Genomic DNA, 17717 nt, shown 5'->3' on the forward strand with positions numbered 1-17717 from the left:
CTTATTGTAAAGTGTAAACAAAATTTCTCATACATATTGATAATATATCTTTTCTTGCATCAGACTGTTTTTGCTACATTTCTTGAAAAATGTTACATTTCGAAGAATAAAAAAAAATGTAATTAATAAAAATGTGGTGAATTAAGTAATTAGGAGATAAGACATGGTAACATTCAAACCGTTAAAACTTTTGTGCATTCATGAATGAGAAGTCAATATGGAATACAATATGGAATTAAATAAAAAAAAAAATGTTATGATTGTTTAAACAGCTTTTAAACTGTTTTACAGGTTGAATTTTCTTTTATTATTTTCAAAAGGACCTATTTCCATCATCTTACATCACAGAAATTTAAATGTGTGTTTTTTTTATCTATACCACTTACAACCACAAGGTGGCGATATTAATTATCAAAATGTTAAAATAAATACAAAACGTGAAATAATATGTCCGTAAAAACGAAGAGGACAAACTACTGAAGTCTGCGACTTCACTTCAGACTTTGTGTGTATTGTGACCGTATGCCATATGCTGTAAACAAAGATCATTTGTAAACTAGACCCCTGTAGAACAGCAAGACAAATCTATAGTCCATTAGGATTAGGACCTCTAAAATTACGGAAACATTTTCCACTCCACTGTATTGAAATCAATGCATACACTCTACACATAACTGTCTCTCTCTGCAGTGTATTGATTAATCTCAGCAGTGTTTGATGGAATAGCAGTGTATTGTAATTATTGTGGATATCATAAATAAGTGGATAGAAAGATGAACTAAAAAACCCTGGTGTAGGTTTAGGGGGGAGGGGTGGGGAGTTCGTGCGTAGGCTATAGTACGCCAAAAACTGCGTAATGCGTATCATATGCACGCGAAAAACGCGTAGGCCTGCTGGTCAAACGCGTACGTGGTCTTATACAAGCAAACAACTGTTTTTGGCTTATAAATGCCACGAGAAATGACATTCGTGCTATAGATACGAGCTTTCATGAGATCGGGCTGAAATAACCTACATGGAACGTTCCTATAACGTTCTTGTTTGGCTCGTGAACCATTCGGGAACGTTCTGTGTTTGCTGGGAAGAATATTTTGATATCTAGATATCAACACAAATCTCTCAATTGGCAAATGGGGGCTGGTCATGGAAAATTATAAGATGGATGGAAAAATTATATTTTGGTGCTTTTGACTTAGCTTGCAAAACGTTTGCGTATCGCAGAGAAACTGATTTCGCTTGCAAAACCTTTGTGTTCTCTCTCTCTCTCTCTCTCTCTCTCTCTCTCTCTCTCTCTCTCTCTCTCTCTCTCTCTCTCCCAATTGTGTTCACTCGAGACATTTAAAAACAAAGACAATTTTAATCTTACATTTTTTTTAAACTGCCAACTGCTATAGAGAGGTAAAATGAAAAAAAAAATCTAATAATTTAGACTCAAATCAATATTTTAATGACCAAATATTTACTTATTTGATGAATAGTTAGCCTACATAACTGCCAAGCTCAGAGAAAATACCCAGAGACAACCTCCTCTCGACCCCCAGTTCCCCACCCCGTCCCCTATCCCGTCTGAGTCAGCACAGACAAAACATTTACTTTTAACTATGGTCCTTCCCAATAAAACTGTCGGAAAATTACAGGTTCCAGGAACCCCTCAGCCTCAGCAGTTCCTCTTTAGATGTGTTATCATCTTGGCTTTATAAATAATTCTTTCTGACTGGTCACAAATTTGTAACCCTCTAAAAAAAAAAAAAAAAAAAAAAAAAAAAAACAGGAAAATGACACATGATACAGAATGGAAAAATACCAGTGTAGTGTGACTTCATTGGAGAAAATAATATAATAGGTATGTGATGTGTATTGAATCACAATGGGATTTATCTTCATGATCTTCATGAAGGCCAACTGCGCATAAGTAAAGTATATTTAAAAAAACTCTATGGTAGAAATGTGTCAGTTCAGTTTTAAGTGCACAATCTGAACTGAAATGCTGAACAAATACTGAATCTAATATTGTTATTCTACAAAGAGTCAAGCATGACCCTGTGCCCCATCCAACACATGTGTGGTATATCACTCTGCGTGAGCGTGAGGGTACTTCACTTGAGAAGGCACATGTTTACACAGATCTCACATATCCTGTCCCAGGTCTCCTGGATTTCCGTAGTTCCTGAGTCATTAGGTTCTGGATCCTGTAGCCATTGTAACATGCTATTTTTCAGCACACATGGTCGCTTCTCCCTTCCTCTCCGAGGATAATATCCCAACACCCACTAAACTCACTGAAGAGAGCATGGCAGCAGAACTCAGGGATTAATCTTGGTGAGTAGCATATTTCTGTTAAGGTTACATGTATTATTGTACTTTACATGTAGGCTACTTTACATGCAAAAGGTTTTCATAAATTAAGTTTAAGTTCAAAAATCTAGAGCAGAGCAAATTATGAAAAATATAACTTTCTTGTGAGTCAAGTTGGATTTATTTGTTTTAGGCCTATAAGGTTAGGAATGTAAGTAAAGATAGGTCTGTAAAGAAAGAGCTCATCCATTATGATCTGTGTTTTTCCCCCATTAAAGCTACAAGCTGAAGTCATGAGATCATCATCCTCTCGTCTCAGTTTTTCCTCGAAGGAACCAATATGGAACCGGTAAGGAGTTCTGCTTTTAGATATATTAGTGGTCAAATGACTTAACACTAAATATATTGATAAAATGTGTGATAACTGTCCGTTTTTTTACAGTAATGTGTCAAAATTACAATTCATCAAGTAAACTTTACATGCATTTCACCATTTGACCTGTAAGTCACACTTGTTACATTCACAATACTGGATAAATATGTAAACATACATAAACTAAAGCTCAAATTAATGATTTATAACAAAACTAATACTACTTACACATTTATTCCATTTCCAAAAGATTCTACAGTACTGTTACAATCATATCGTACGGTAAGATACTGTAGGCCTAAATCAAAGTCATTTTCTGTCATAAAACAAAGTAAATGGGTGAAAATTTGAAAAATAAAACTGGAAAACTTAATTTATTCTAGTTTCTGTAATAGTGTCACAGTGTTTATAGGCTAACTTTTAGTGTGGATATCTAAAGGATTCCATTCATTTTTTTTAGTGTATTTACATCTAATTAAAACCAATTTCTACAGACTTGACTCTAGAAAACCAATTTGCCAGTTTCGAAGCAAATGTTTTAGCTATTTAGATTCTTTTTAAGAATGTTACTTTTAACGATATAAAATATAAAATGCGGTATAAAAATGTCTAAAAAAGGGATAGTTAACTTTACATGCATTTCACCATTTGACCTGTAGAAGTCACACTTCATTCACATTCACAATACATATGTAAACATACAAAAAATAAAGCTCAAATTAATGATTTATAACAAAACTAATACTATAAACACATTTATTCCATTTCCACAAAGATTCTACAGTAATGTTTCAGTCATATCGTACGGTAAGATACTGTAGGCCTAAATCAAAGTCATTTTCTGTTATAAATGGGGGAAATTTTGAAAAATAAAACTGGAAAACTTAATTTATTCTAATTTCTGCAATAGTGTTACAGGTTGTATTTAATATGCAGAAAATGAGCTATGCCTGACTCTTGAATGACTATGACTAAAATTAGCTACCTTTTAGAGTAAATATCTGAACCAGGATTCCATTCACTTTTTTAGTGTATTTATATCTAATTAAAACCAATTTCTACAGACTTGACTAGAAAACCAACTTGCCACTTTAGAAGCAAATGCTATTTAGATTCTTTTTAAGAATGTTACTTTGACAATACAAAATGCGGCATAAAAATGTCTAAAAAGGGATAGTTGACCCCAATATAAATATTCTGTCATCTTTTATTCACCCTTAAGTTGTCCCAAACCTGCATAAATGTCTTTCTTCTGCTGAACACAAAATAAGATACTTTGAAGAATGTTGGAAACCAAGCAGTTTACAACTGACTTCCATAGTTTTTTTTTTTTTCCTGCTAGAAAGTAAATTGCTACCGTCAACTGTTTGGGCACCCTAAAAAATATTGTTGGTTTAACTTAAAAAAAAAAAAAGTAACCTGGTTGCCTTAAAATTTTAAGTTCATTGGAATGGAAAAATTGAGTTAATACAATGAAGGAGATAAATTTAATCATCAGAAACTCGAAATATTATGTTATCTGAACTAAATCAATGATCTAAGTTGATTTGACAAAAGAAAAAAATGTTGTGATTACAAATCATGAAAATATGTTTTTTACAGCGTACCAACATTCTTCTGTTCAGCAGAAGAAAGAAACTCATACAGGTTTTTTTTTTTTGTTTGTTTTTTTCATTGTTTGGGTGAAGCATCCGTTTAACTTCTAGTGACATTTGATCAAGAGTTTTCCCCACAAAAGTCTAGCTATGTGCACTTTAATAACATTTATAACCTACATGATGCCAACCACTGGACTCCTGCCCACGGAGCCTGGCTGTGTGGGTAGCGAGAGTCGAAGCATGCGCAGAGGGGTGGGTGGGCGAATGTAGAGCAGAGCGCGCGAGTGTGAGTGTGTGTGCGCGCGCGGATGTCACACACACTCCGCGTTGCGCGTTTCACACGATCTGAGTGCAGAGAGCGATCAGGCAACAGCGGAGTATGAATGCATTCACTGACACCTATGCACTGCAACATAATCCGACGCTTGTTTAAAACAGCAGTGTTTGTCGTAAACATCACGCGGGGGAACGTTATGTGGGCATCATTTCACGGCGCGTGCTGTTGGAATCGCAACTAAACAACTCCGATCAACTCCGAGCTTCATGTTCGAGGGGTAAGGGGTGAGACAGCGTGCTATCCCAGTCCCTGGGGGAGCGACTGAACCCAAATATATACAGGTCGTTGTGTTTTTCGGAGAGAGAATCGCATAGCGCGTGCTAGTAACGTTAGTTTGTTCTGTGCGTGCGTGCTGCTGCAGTTAGACATCTCTCGCGCACCGTTAGCTCAACATCTCTACGGCCTCGGAAGTTCGTTTGTTTTTCTCCTTTTAATGCTTTCGGTGGTCTGAACACCCATTTCTATCTATTCTCTGGACAAACCCACGCTCTAGGATGCCAGATCAAATATCAGTGTCGGAGTTTCTGTCGGAAACAACAGAGGATTACAACTCTCCCACTACATCCAGCTTCACCACCCGCTTGCAGAGCTGCAGGAATACAGTCGGCGTGTTGGAGGAGGTACGAAACTGCTTTTCTCGTGCTTAGTGGATTGCATTTGTTTACACTGGTACAGTGTCTGTTTATATTAGGACCTCTTTACGTTTATAAATACATCGCAGTATTTTGTGTGTGCATCTGTTTGTGCTTTGCATTTATTTACTAGCCTAATACATTGCGTTAATACATTTTTTTTTTTTGCTCGGAGTGCATAAGTACATACAATTAGTTATTATTAGTGCACTACTGTTTACATTTGTCTTTTACATCTGTTCATTGCATCTTGCATTTGTCAGCTGCGTGTTTGGTGCATTACTAAATCGGATCTGTCTTTATTTGCATTTGTTTACATGTTCATTGCATTTAATAACTTTTTCTATTTTGAATTGGTCCATTTCATGTGTTTACTGTGTTTCTTTGAGTTTGCATCAATGTATTGTAGCGCTTTGCATTAGCACATTGCATCTGTTTACATTGTACATATTGCGTACATTTTGTCTTTGGTACTTTAAGGGCATTTGCATATTATTGCATTGCCATTACTGCATCTTTTTACTTTAGTACTTTGCATCTCTTTATATTGGAGCATGGTGCCAGTTAATCTTGTTTTGTTTTAATCTGGTTGCAATGGTGTTTTGCATTTGTACATGCATGCATTGCTTTACATTGGGACATCATAGTTCATTAATATGTTGCATATTTTCAGTGCATATGAAATCTGAGAGGCAGAGCAACAGTCTGCAGTGTGGGATGCAGTTTTGTTCAGCCAGCTGGTCTGGCTTCTGATTCCACCGATGATTCATTGGGAGTACAACAGTTTAAAGTCTATGCCAGCTTTGAGAGTCATACATTGGATGGATATGGATGTTTTTGCGATCCATAACAAGCAACTGAGGTATAGAATGGTTAAGTTTAATTTATGGTAAAAGGCTCCTGAGAGCATGTTTTTGTGCATGAATCACTTTAAAATGCTTGAGGTTTTGTTGAGATTCATGAGCTACTCCCTTTTCAGAAGACATCTCTTACTCATAAGATCTCATTTTGTGACGTTCTGTAATTTAAAAGCAGGAAAAGTTTACTTGGGTGCATTCTTTCTTAGTTATGTGTTTGTTTGGCATAGGTTTGCTTAAAATAGCCTATTGAGTCAGATTTTTTTTCGAACACCTGCTCTGATCGCAAAAGGCATTCTGCCTGTTTATTCTAGACAAGATTTGGGCCATGCAAACCATCTAAAATATTGACCATATATGTGGGTTTTAAGAGGGTGGATAATGTTTCAACAAATTTCACACTAGAACCATCATGGCATCTTTATAACTTTTAGCAGCATGCAATTGTACCACTTCTGCATATGCGAAAGACAGGAAGCTGTTCTTGAACATAGTGATGAAATACTACTTTAATTACCACTTCCCCTTTAAAGTAAGTAGAGATGACCATCTTCAACAACATAAAGCCACTACAGGGTTTTTTTTTCTCCACTGAAAATATTTTTACTGCTGACAAAATGAATCTTTGTCCCACCAGGTTTATTTGATTTATTTGAACCTGCGGTTCTGCTGTACCAGTACCTGCTGATAGCCGGCTGCTTTAAAACGCTCCCTCGTGTGTTTGTGTGAAAGGTGAAGAGCGTCAAAGGTTTCAATTTACATTGTGTTTTTGCTGCATTGAGCTTTGAGAAGCCAATCACAGACATATCTGTTGAACATGTAAACACAATCAAATGTGCTTAAGTTAGTCCGAATCCGCTCAACAACTCTCAAAAAAGCAGACTTTGTCTAGCGTAGGTTTCAATCTTTACTTATTATAATCAAAAAAGTAGCTTGTAACACATCATCAATGAAAGATTCATTGCATAGATCACTTCATTCATTGATTATGAGGGGTGTAACGGTTCACAAAATTCATGGTCTGGTTCGATACGACACAGTGGTGTCACGGTTCGGTACGTTTTAAATACAGCAAAAAGAAAGAAATGCCAGATCTTAAAATTATAAAAATTTTAAATGTATTTATTATTATTATTATTATTATTATTATTATTTTAAATAAGTGCGAGTTGTCCTACATCTTGAAACTTAGTTTTATAAATGTGGGTAATCTTTAAATGATGAAAAAGTAATGTTTTGGTCATCACGTTAAAAATAACATTTATATATAATAATATTTGAGTTTTGAAGTGCTGGTAAAAGATGTGTGACGTACTTGAACGATTTTAAATGATTTTAATGGCAGTGATCTTTAGTCGCGTTTTGTGTATACTATATATTTTTCATGGCAAAGTTCTGGATTGACAATTACATATTTGAATGCGCGATTGAAACCAATTGAACCAATGGTAGGAAACAAAACAATCTCATGCTAATGTCTGTCAAATGATCTGTGCATGCTTTAAGTCTTGGAGTGTAAATGTAAAATAACAGACTAGGCACTTTTTTCTGTATTGTAATTGTAATGTTAATTTGTTGTTCATTTTATTAATACATTTTCAAATCAGGCACTTAGTGACTTTCACTTTTTACATATGTAACCTCTCCAACCCGGGTCCTACTCGACCTGCTCCAAGCGGACCTCGAACCCGGGTCTCCGTCTGTCGCTGGAGCACCTGTTGAGAATGAGATCAGAGGAGTGAGGTTACCTTGCACAGCAACTACTAGCTGGACTCTGTTACACTCAGCCCCCTAAACCTTACTGTAATCCGGGTCACGGCACCAATGTAACCTCTCCACCCGGGTTCTACGCGACCCGCTCCAAGTGGGCCTCGAACCCGGGTCTCCGTCTGTCGCTAGAGCACCTATTGAGATCAGAGGAGTGAGGTTTACTTGCACAGCAACTACTAGCAGGACTCCGTTACACTCACCCCCCTAAACCTCACTCTAATCTGGGTCACGGCACCAATGTAACCTCTCCACCCGGGTTCTACTCGACTCGCTCCAAGCGGGCCTCGAACCCAGGTCTCCGTCTGTCGCTAGAGCACCTATTGAGATCAGAGGAGTGAGGTTTACTTGCACAGCAACTACTAGCAGGACTCCGTTACACTCACCCCCCTAAACCTCACTTTAATCCGGGTCACGGCACTAATGTAACCTCTCCACCTGGGTTCTACGCGACCCGCTCCAAGCGGGCCTCGAACCCAGGTCTCCGTCTGTCACTAGAGCACCTATTGAGATCAGAGGAGTGAGGTTTACTTGCACAGCAACTACTAGCAGGACTCCGTTACACTCACCCCCCTAAACCTCACTGTAATCCGGGTCACGGCACTAATGTAACCTCTCCACCCGGGTTCTACTCGACTCGCTCCAAGCGGGCCTCGAACCCGGGTCTCCGTCTGTCGCTAGAGCACCTATTGAGATCAGAGGAGTGAGGTTTACTTGCACAGCAACTAGTAGCTGGACTCCGTTACACTCACCCCCCTAAACCTCACTCTAATCCGGGTCATGGTACCAATGTAACCTCTCCACCCGGGTTCTACGCGACCCGCTCCAAGTGGGCCTCAAACCCGGGTCTCCGTCTGTCGCTAGAGCACCTATTGAGTCAGAGGAGTGAGGTTTACTTGCACAGCAACTACTAGCAGGACTCTGTTACACCCACCCCCCTAAACCTCACTCTAATCCGGGTCACGGCACCAATGCAACCTCTCCACCTGGGTTCTACTCGACCCGCTCCAAGCGGGCCTCGAACCCGGGTCTCCGTCTGTCGCTAGAGCACCTATTGAGATCAGAGGAGTGAGGTTTACTTGCAAAGCAACTACTAGCTGACCTCCGTGACACTATACATTTACAGATTTTGAAATTTAAAATAGTTATAAGCACTTTGGTTTAGGATCTGTCCTGACAGTTATTATTTTTTAAGTTAATATTACAAATTGTTTCTTTGCATTTATTTAGGATTTATTGTCAGTACTGGTTTCGCAGTTGATGTGTTGGGTTTTTTGTATTGGATGGCCGTGTTTGTCCGCCACTACTGAACACCATTTTTGACCCAAGATAAACCCTGCAGTCTCAAAATGCATGCTTTCTTTAAAATCATACCTGTGGTGTCAAAAGCAAAAGGATTAAATTAGGAACATGATTAGATTCCAATGGATAAGAATTTTTTTGATAGGATTCAGACACATCAGTCTTATCTTTCATTTAAAAGGCAATGCCTACCGGTATATTCATCGGATCAGTGTGTATCCCAAGCCCTTAATGTTGAAATTGGAGATGATGAAATTCCAGATGGATCCGAGCTGCAAATTAGAGTTTGTCATGTTATTGAATAGATTAATATTCAAAGTTTTTTTCTCAATTATCCCTCGTGGCTTACGATTTGAATCTGTATCAGTCTAATCAATGACATTGTGTGAACATTAAACATTGTTTACCTTGCATACATTGTCATCTTATCATTAATTGAGGCAATTGTGTGTCAAGTGCTGTGGTACATTTGGAATCTGCTGTGTTGCCTATCGCATCCCTGGCATTGTGTTTATGTGGTGGTGTGTGTCCATGAAGTGTGCTGATGTTACAGACGCAAGGAGGGGGGATGTGTGCTGAAAGCTTCCAGCTTGGTCTGATGCTTTGCTCTATTACGCAACACACAGTCCTCACAGCAATGATCTATTCAGTGCCATCAAACCCAAAGCCTTAGCCAGAGCCAACCGACTGCAGGCAAGAGAGAGGAAACAGCAAAAACAGAAAAACAAATGCAGGATTCAGAAGGACTGATAGATATTGGTGGACACAACTGAGTTAACAGAATGTTATTAATGCACATTAGGAATGCACCTATGTGTGTTGGCTGATGAAAGCAAATATCTGCAATGCACTGTCGTTGGACAGACACTTGCCAAGTGATTTAAAAACAGCCGATGGTGAGGGATAATTGTCGACCGACCAGGTACGAAATTGGCGAGATTGAAATCGGCGTGACTGGCCCTCACCGGTAACCGACTGGTCAATCTCACGTCTTTCTGATTCCAAGCTTGTCCATTTAGTTGCCAACGGCACAGGCAATAACGTCAGCTGCGCATTCTTTCTTCGCTTCAACGGTGAAGTGACACACACCCGCCTCCTCTCACTCACTTGTCTCATTCGGTCCGTTCAATAGTGCTTGTGTTGCTCATAATTTGACTAAGTCCCGCAGGTTTGGCTCTCACAGAAAACGTGTGCACTACTGATCTGTATAAGTGCAGCGCACAAAAGTACCAAAATGAGTGGCTTACTGTGGTTAAACTGTCAAATACACACTAAATTATGTCAAAATGCCTGTCTTGGTGAGTATCCAGTTAAACACAGTCAGTTTTGGAACCTAATTATCTGAGAAAGATAACACACATCGTGTAACAGTATATTGGTGACAAAATTTTACAGGAAAACATCGCGATTCGTTGCGTTGTTGGACCAAGGGCAGCTGCACAACAATAGAGACGTACTGTATTGGCGCGCAAACAAAGGCCGCTTTCCATTGTGTGCACGGATTGCATGCAGGTATTTATTTATCTGCCCCAAGCACCAGCACAGACAGTTAGAAACTATTCAGTGCAGCTTCTTAATGAGAAGAGGAACCGTCTTTCCTGTCTAAAAGCTGAGCAACTTTTGTTCTTAAAGGGATAGTTCGACCAAAAATGATATTTAACACATTACTCACCCTCAAGCCATTCGAGATGCATATGTCAATCTTGTTTCAGACGAACACATTTTCAGTTATTTTAGAAAATGTCTTAGACCCTTCAGTGGATATAATGTGTAGAAATGGGGTCCAGCTCCTTCAAGTCCCAAAATGTGCATACATCCTTCACAAAAGTCCAATCCGGCTCCAGTGGGATAAACGAAGGCCTTCTGAGGGTAATCCGTGCGGTATTGTCGTAAAAATATACATATTTAAAACTTTATAAATGAAAATATCTGACTTCGGGCAACGATCGACGCACATTCACGGGTGATGGAAGTCGGCATACGAGGTAGGACGTAGCGTAGGAAACGTCACGACGGTTCCTACACTACGTACTTCCAAAAAGGTTGTTAATCCTTTGGAAATAAAAAAAAAGGTTGTTAATGCAAAATTAATCCAAAAAGGTTGTTAACTCTTTCCCCGCCAAACACGGAATTTTCCGGGTTTAATGAAAAAACGCATCTGCGCCAAACACGGAATTGTCCGGGTATCCGTGTTTTAGGTGGTATACGGTAAGGAAGACCCGCGCGCATGTCCTGAATGAGTTCGCAACTCTTTGATCAGAGAAACAGATTGCAATCGTCTCAAACAGTGGAGTAGTGAGAATGTATCAGACAGACAATGCAGAGGTATATGGCTGAAGTACTGGAGGTTAATGGACTCGGAGTCCGATCACTCTTTATTTGATAATTCTGAATCTGATCGGGACGAAGTAGTCAGTGAGAGAGATGCACATGTTGTCACAGAAACTAGCCATGGACGTGCCGCAGATAGATCGTATAATATTATAACACTATAATATTTATGTGTGTGTGCAGGCATTTATGTGTGACTGTCTAAATATGAAGGTGTAATTGTCAAATTATTTCTCTCTTTGTGCACATTTACCACATTGTAATATGTATTTGTGTGTGTGTGTGTGTGTGTGTGTGTGTGTGTGTGTGTGTGTGTGTGTGTCTAGGCCTGTTTATTGTAATTCCAATTATTCATTATTTACAGGTAGAACACAGAGAGGCAGAGGCAGAAGTTTTATTGCAAAAGTTACATTTCCCTTACATCCTGGGAAATTTGATATATTTTACATTTATTTTATGTTTTTAATTTATTTTGGAAAGTTTTATATATGAAGGAAACAACATCTGAATGTATTCTGCTTTTAAATGCACTTGTTTGATAAAAATACCCTTTTCTCAGTTTTTTGTCCAAAATGTTGTGTTTTTGACAAAACCTACCTCTGTTCAAGAGGCAATAAAAAAAGAACAAATGAAGATAAAATAAAAACGTTTTTTTTTTGCCTAAAAGCAGAGGCTCAGATCTTTATTTTTATATATATCATCTTCATATATTCATGGAAGAAAATATTCAGCGGGGCATTCAAATTTAGCGAAAATCGTCAAAAACCCTGGCGGTGGCTGGCAACTTTTTTTTAAAACGCTGGCGGGGAAAGAGTTAATGCATGATAAAAAAAAACCCCCAAAAAAACGCAGTTTAAATGGGTTTGCGTTAACGCATTTAACTGATAGCCCTAACTTATACTAATTAGGATAAGTTTTGAAAAGAAGACATTTTTGGTTTCGGCCGAGAATTTTTATTTCAGCGCATCACTAACCGTAAACCTGATAAATAGAAAAGCCTTAAATACATGCCTGTTTGCATCCCTATGTCAAGGCTTCTTGCGTATCTCACTAGAGCCAGACCGATATATCGGCCGGCCGATATTAGGCATTTTCCAAAATATTGGTATCGGCAGTTATTATGGCCGATAAATGAATACTTAAAAAATAAAATAAAAATGGATGAAACACGCTTCAATCATCTCTCCTTGGCCTGTTGTATTGAAAATGTATGTTTTACAATTTGCAGTATGATGTTATCTATTGCTAAATTATGGCTCATCGTAGATTAGCTAACCACAAAGCTGATAATACCACTATTATCAGTGTAAGACTGCTAACGTTAACATTAATGAGCTTGGAAACCACAATGAACTTTTTCTGCCTAAATAAAGTAATGATTACTGTATTTATAACTTGCATATCTCTAGTTACAGTCCCTACATTGTAAAATGTAAGTTATACTTGCAAGGAGTGAACATTTAGACATAGAGAAAAAGTATCAAACATATCTTGTGCAGAAAAGTTAGCTTTTCTTTTACACCTGTGTGAAATCCAACAATATTTAATAATAAAAAAATATATATATATATATATATATTTGCCGATATATAATATATCGGATTTTAAAACCCAAAAATATTTTTTTTTATCGTATCGGCCTTCAAAACCCTTTATCGGTCGGGCTCTATATCTCACCAATGTTTTTGCAGAGCTTAACAAGTCGAAAATTCAATGCAAGGGAGAGATTTAAAGGGTTAGTTCACCCAAAAATGAAAATTCTGTCAGTATTTACTCACCCTCATGTTGTTCCAACCCCGTAAGACCTTCGTTCATCTTCGGAACACAAATTAAGATACTTAAGATATTAAGATCACTCCTGCATACAGTCCATAGGCTTCTTGAGGGACTGGCTCTTGCTGGCATCGAAAAGTCATTAAAGACATCGTTAAAATAGTTCAAGTGACTACAGGGGCTCAATCTTAAGTTTATCAAACGACGAGAACACTTTTGTGCGCAAAAAAACAACAAAAATAACGACTTTATTTAAACTATTCACTTCCTTCTCCATGAGCCTGTAAGTCAGTTAACGTAGTGTGATTGCGTAGAGCTACGTCACACGTAGGCTCACTATTGGCCGACGCTGGTCATGTGTGTGTGATGCGTGTGACGTACAATAACAGAAGCTTACGCTATTAAACTAGTAACCTGACTCGCGCAGAGGGAGAAATAAACGAATAGTTTAAATAAAGTAGTTATTTTTGTTGTTTTTTTGCGCACAAAAGTGTTCTCGTCGTTTGATAAACTTAAGATTGAGCCCCTGTAGTCACTTGGACTATTTTAACGATGTCTTTAATCGATGTTTTATTAACAAGTTTCGGGAGGATCACGTTCTAATGATCAAACAATCAAGTCAGCCAGCTGTCAGCAATCAGTAATCAACTGGTTCACTCAATCAGCACAAGTAAAGCCTATAAAAACACACAGTTGACTCACCCTTATTCCTCGACTGTTCTCAGCATCCCTCCACCACCCCATCTCCTCACACTTGCCTAATTATCTTCCTAAACAGAGATACGGGGGGAGTACTCTGGGTTCGGGCCCAATTTCCGAGCTCGGAGCCCTCCCCCCGGACAGCACGCCAAATACGCATAACTATTTTTATTCTCTGATCATTAGTGAGTGTGAACTCGTGAATGACTTTTCGAGGACAGCAAGAGCCAGTCCCTCAAGAAGCCTATGGACTGTATGCAGGAGCGATCTTAATATCTTAAATATCTTAATTTGTGTTCCGAAGATGAACGGAGGTCTTACGGGGTTGGAACAACATGAGGGTGACAGAATTTTCATTTTTGGGTGAACTAACCCTTTAAACATCCTGCAGCTCTATGAAAAACTAGAGGCATTTGTTAAAAAAATGTCAAGATGGATAGAAAGAGTGGAGAGTGGTAACTTGGCTATGTTCCCTTCAGTTGAGGAATATTCTGACAGCACTGACATTTAAAGACATTGCGTGTGAGCATTTGAGGAAGCTTGTGCTTCAATTCGAAAGTACTTCAATGATTCTGATGAGTGGCGCTGTGACAGCAAATGGATCCTGCTCCCATTCAGTGGTGATGCAGCAGCAGGGTCAAGCTTAGCCACTGTAGAAGAGGATCAGCCCGTAGAGTTGTCCACAGACTCTACCAGGAGGCATATGTATGAGACACAACCCCTTGTGAAGTTCTGGATAAGTTGCCAGACAGTATTTCCAGAGCTTACAGTAAAAGCAGTGAGGTGTCTTTTACCCTTTCCAACTACATACCTCTGTGAGAGTGTTTTTTTCCAAACTGGCATATCTAAAGAACAAGTACAGGGCAAGGCTGCAAGCAGAGAATGATATGAGGTTGTCGCTATGTACCACTATATCAGCACGAATAGACAGACTGTGTGGAAGTCCAGAAATCCCACTAAAATGTAAGAAGCCCCAACCACACACACACACACACACACACACACACAATAGTGGGCCGCCGATTAAGGCCAATTTATACTTCTGCGTAGGGTGCGCGCAGTAGGTACGGCGTAGCATACGCACAGACGCGTCCCATTGCGCGTACCCTTCGCCGTCGCCTGACGTGCACCTCCTCAAAAATGTAACTACACGTCGCGACGACGCGGACCGCAAGATCGGTGATTGGTCGGCTTGGTAGCATCGCATTTCCTCCTACGCATTTCCGCACGTATCTTCTCACGCATTTCCATCACTGTCTATGATTTCCACACGTACCATCTCCTCCGACGTTTTCTCTCATTTCTGCCTTTCATTTTTAGTAATTTCACTAAAGTGAACTGTTTTTCCACCTCAATAAGCTCCAACTCCAACATGATCCACTCTCTTTCAATCGCTATTGCTTGTAGTACACTAGCCGCGAGGAATCTAAACACAGTGGAACATTAAAACTCTCCGCCGCCAACTAGCGTTTCGGAGCAGTACTGCAGAGCAACAAGACCTGAACGCAGAAGTATAAATGCTCATAACGGCGTCGCCTACGTGCGTAGCCAACGCCGCACATTACGGCGTACCCTCGACGCAGAAGTATAAATTGGCCTTTACTTGTAAGTCAGAATGGTGGTCCCTGGCACAGAAGCAATTGAAAACCCCTAGTCTATAGCATTCAAAATAGGAGTGACATCTGGTTTAGCTGCAGTGTGAATGTGGCAAACAGAATGTGGAATTTGAGAGGAAGAGGAGAGAGTGGGAGTGTGGAGGAGTATATAGGCGATATCTGGCGATAATCTTTTCCTCATCCAGATTGAGCCTGCATGTCCTGCGACGCACTAGCCTAACCGCATCTTGGTGTAAAGTTATACATAGTGTTGTAATGGTTTCAGTCAGAGCAGACAGATTTAGTTGAATGACTCACGGCCTCTCTTTATGGGATATAAACACACACTCGGTCAGGTCACATAAAAGTGGCTGGACACTAATCAACACAGGCATTCATGCACTACGGGGAGGCCTCTCGGACTCACGCCATCTTTGTCCCTTCTCATCATGTGTCAAAAGGTTACAGCAAAAGGCAACAGTTGGATTCGAGAGTTGTACAAGCTGCATTTCCTGTCTCCACTGCGAGACAATTGAACATTAGACTCCTCAGTGAGAGTGTCTCATTGTGTGTTACTGAAGTTCACGCTGCTCTGTCTTTACTTTCTCACTCACTGGGATGTTTTGTCTCTGTTTCCTGAAATGTAAACATGGCTTGGTTTCTTTGGTCAGTGCGAGTGGAAAAATATTCACGTGGGTTAATTTCGGTCCAAACTAATGGTTATCCCACTGACATCTGCTGCACACTCGGTACTGGCAGACATCAGCACAACACATCTGTTACTAATGCGAAATGTAGGTTTTGCAGAAGAGTATTGGTAGCTAGTAGAGCATTTGTAAAGCCCTTGGACACAATGAACTTATTAGCTGGTATGCAGTACCATGATATTTAGTTGATATACTAACATCGCGATTCTTCATGTTTAGTTTATAGTTTAAAGTATTTTAAGTGCCTAAGACCTGGAACATACTTACGCAAGTATGTACAGGGCTTAACGCTAAGGATTTTTTGCTACTGGCCTGGGGTGCGTTTCCCGTACAACGACGTAGTTTGCTGCATCACTACCATAGTATGATGCATCGTTGGAAAAATCAACTAGCTAGTCATGACTGTTTCCCGAAACCCACTGTCGCAAAGTATCGTTCAACCACGTTGGTTTCGCACGTGGTGGAATAATAACTACTTTTAATGAAACTGTTTGAGATCCAATTAACGGTAGATTTGTTTTATGTAAATTACAGACATGTCATCTGAGGACTATTTCTAATTGTTCTCAGTTGTTTTGCTTTATTACCAGACTCAATATTTGGCTCGTTCTCACATAGTAGAGCACGTTCGCACATGCGCACTCTTCAAACACGTTACTTAAAATCTTTTGACAAACTAAAAGACGTAAATTCCATTTGTATGTATTCTAAATAAAAGGCACCGGTTGTACTGAATGTCAGCTTGATTATTTTGCTCAATACAAGGATTTATTACGTCCAAATGAAATGCGATATAGAAACGATGCCTCTAACCACAGGTCAAGAGCTGTCGTTCAAACCACACAACTTTGCGATGCTGTTTGCGAATGTTCGTTGGAACGATGGTTTCGGGAAACACCGACTCGTTGAACTATGCTGATAACGACGGAACTTGCGACCATAGTTGGCTAACGATGCTTTCGGGAAACGCACCCCTGGTTGGGCCAGATGTTCAAATTTTCACTGGCTCCACCACAAAAAAAGTAATAAATAAATAAAATAAAATAGGACTAGTAGTTTTAGTTGTTTTTAAAAATTGTTGTTTTAATAAAATTGTTTTAGTTGTTTTTGATCCGTGCAGCCTTAATAAAGTTATGACACCAAAAAATACTAGCCTAATGATAACACATTTTAAATGTTACAGACTGTCAGTAATAAAATAAGAAGAAATAATCAAATTACTGAGAAAAGTGAAGCCGATCGAAATGCTTTGGTTTCAGTTTTCAGGACTTGTTCACGGATTTTAAACATCAAGCACAAGAAGACTGGAACTTGCTCTCTGTTTTTTGACGCAAATTAAGTCAAAATTCCTGCCTCGTTAGCACAGTTGGTTGTGTTGTTATGAATTGAGAAAGAAAACTAATGTGTATCATTAAATTGGATCCATGCATAATGTAAGCCTTATACCACAG

The 17717-nt window shown here is 39.2% G+C and overlaps 1 protein-coding gene across 8 annotated transcripts in view; it reads left to right on the forward strand.

Annotated features, from left to right (window-relative positions):
- Positions 1-2166: 2166 nt before the first annotated feature.
- Positions 2167-17717, forward strand: part of asap1b (ArfGAP with SH3 domain, ankyrin repeat and PH domain 1b) — a 107234-nt gene continuing 91683 nt past the window's right edge. For 7 of the 8 annotated variants that reach the window (XM_089125781.1, XM_089125780.1, XM_089125783.1 and 4 more), the window contains exons 1-3: positions 2167-2319; positions 2574-2644; positions 5097-5223. In XM_089125781.1, the coding sequence (XP_088981907.1) occupies positions 2589-2644; positions 5097-5223 (183 nt within the window). In that variant the 5' untranslated portion in view covers positions 2167-2319; positions 2574-2588. Of the gene's footprint in view, positions 2320-2573; positions 2645-4512; positions 4821-5096; positions 5224-17717 lie in introns of those variants that run through there. The other variant, XM_039666920.2, reaches the window with a different exon arrangement.

Source organism: Pimephales promelas, chromosome 22 (assembly GCF_988280905.1).
Source record: "Pimephales promelas chromosome 22, fPimPro1.hap1.1, whole genome shotgun sequence".
Classification (NCBI taxonomy): domain Eukaryota; kingdom Metazoa; phylum Chordata; class Actinopteri; order Cypriniformes; family Leuciscidae; genus Pimephales; species Pimephales promelas.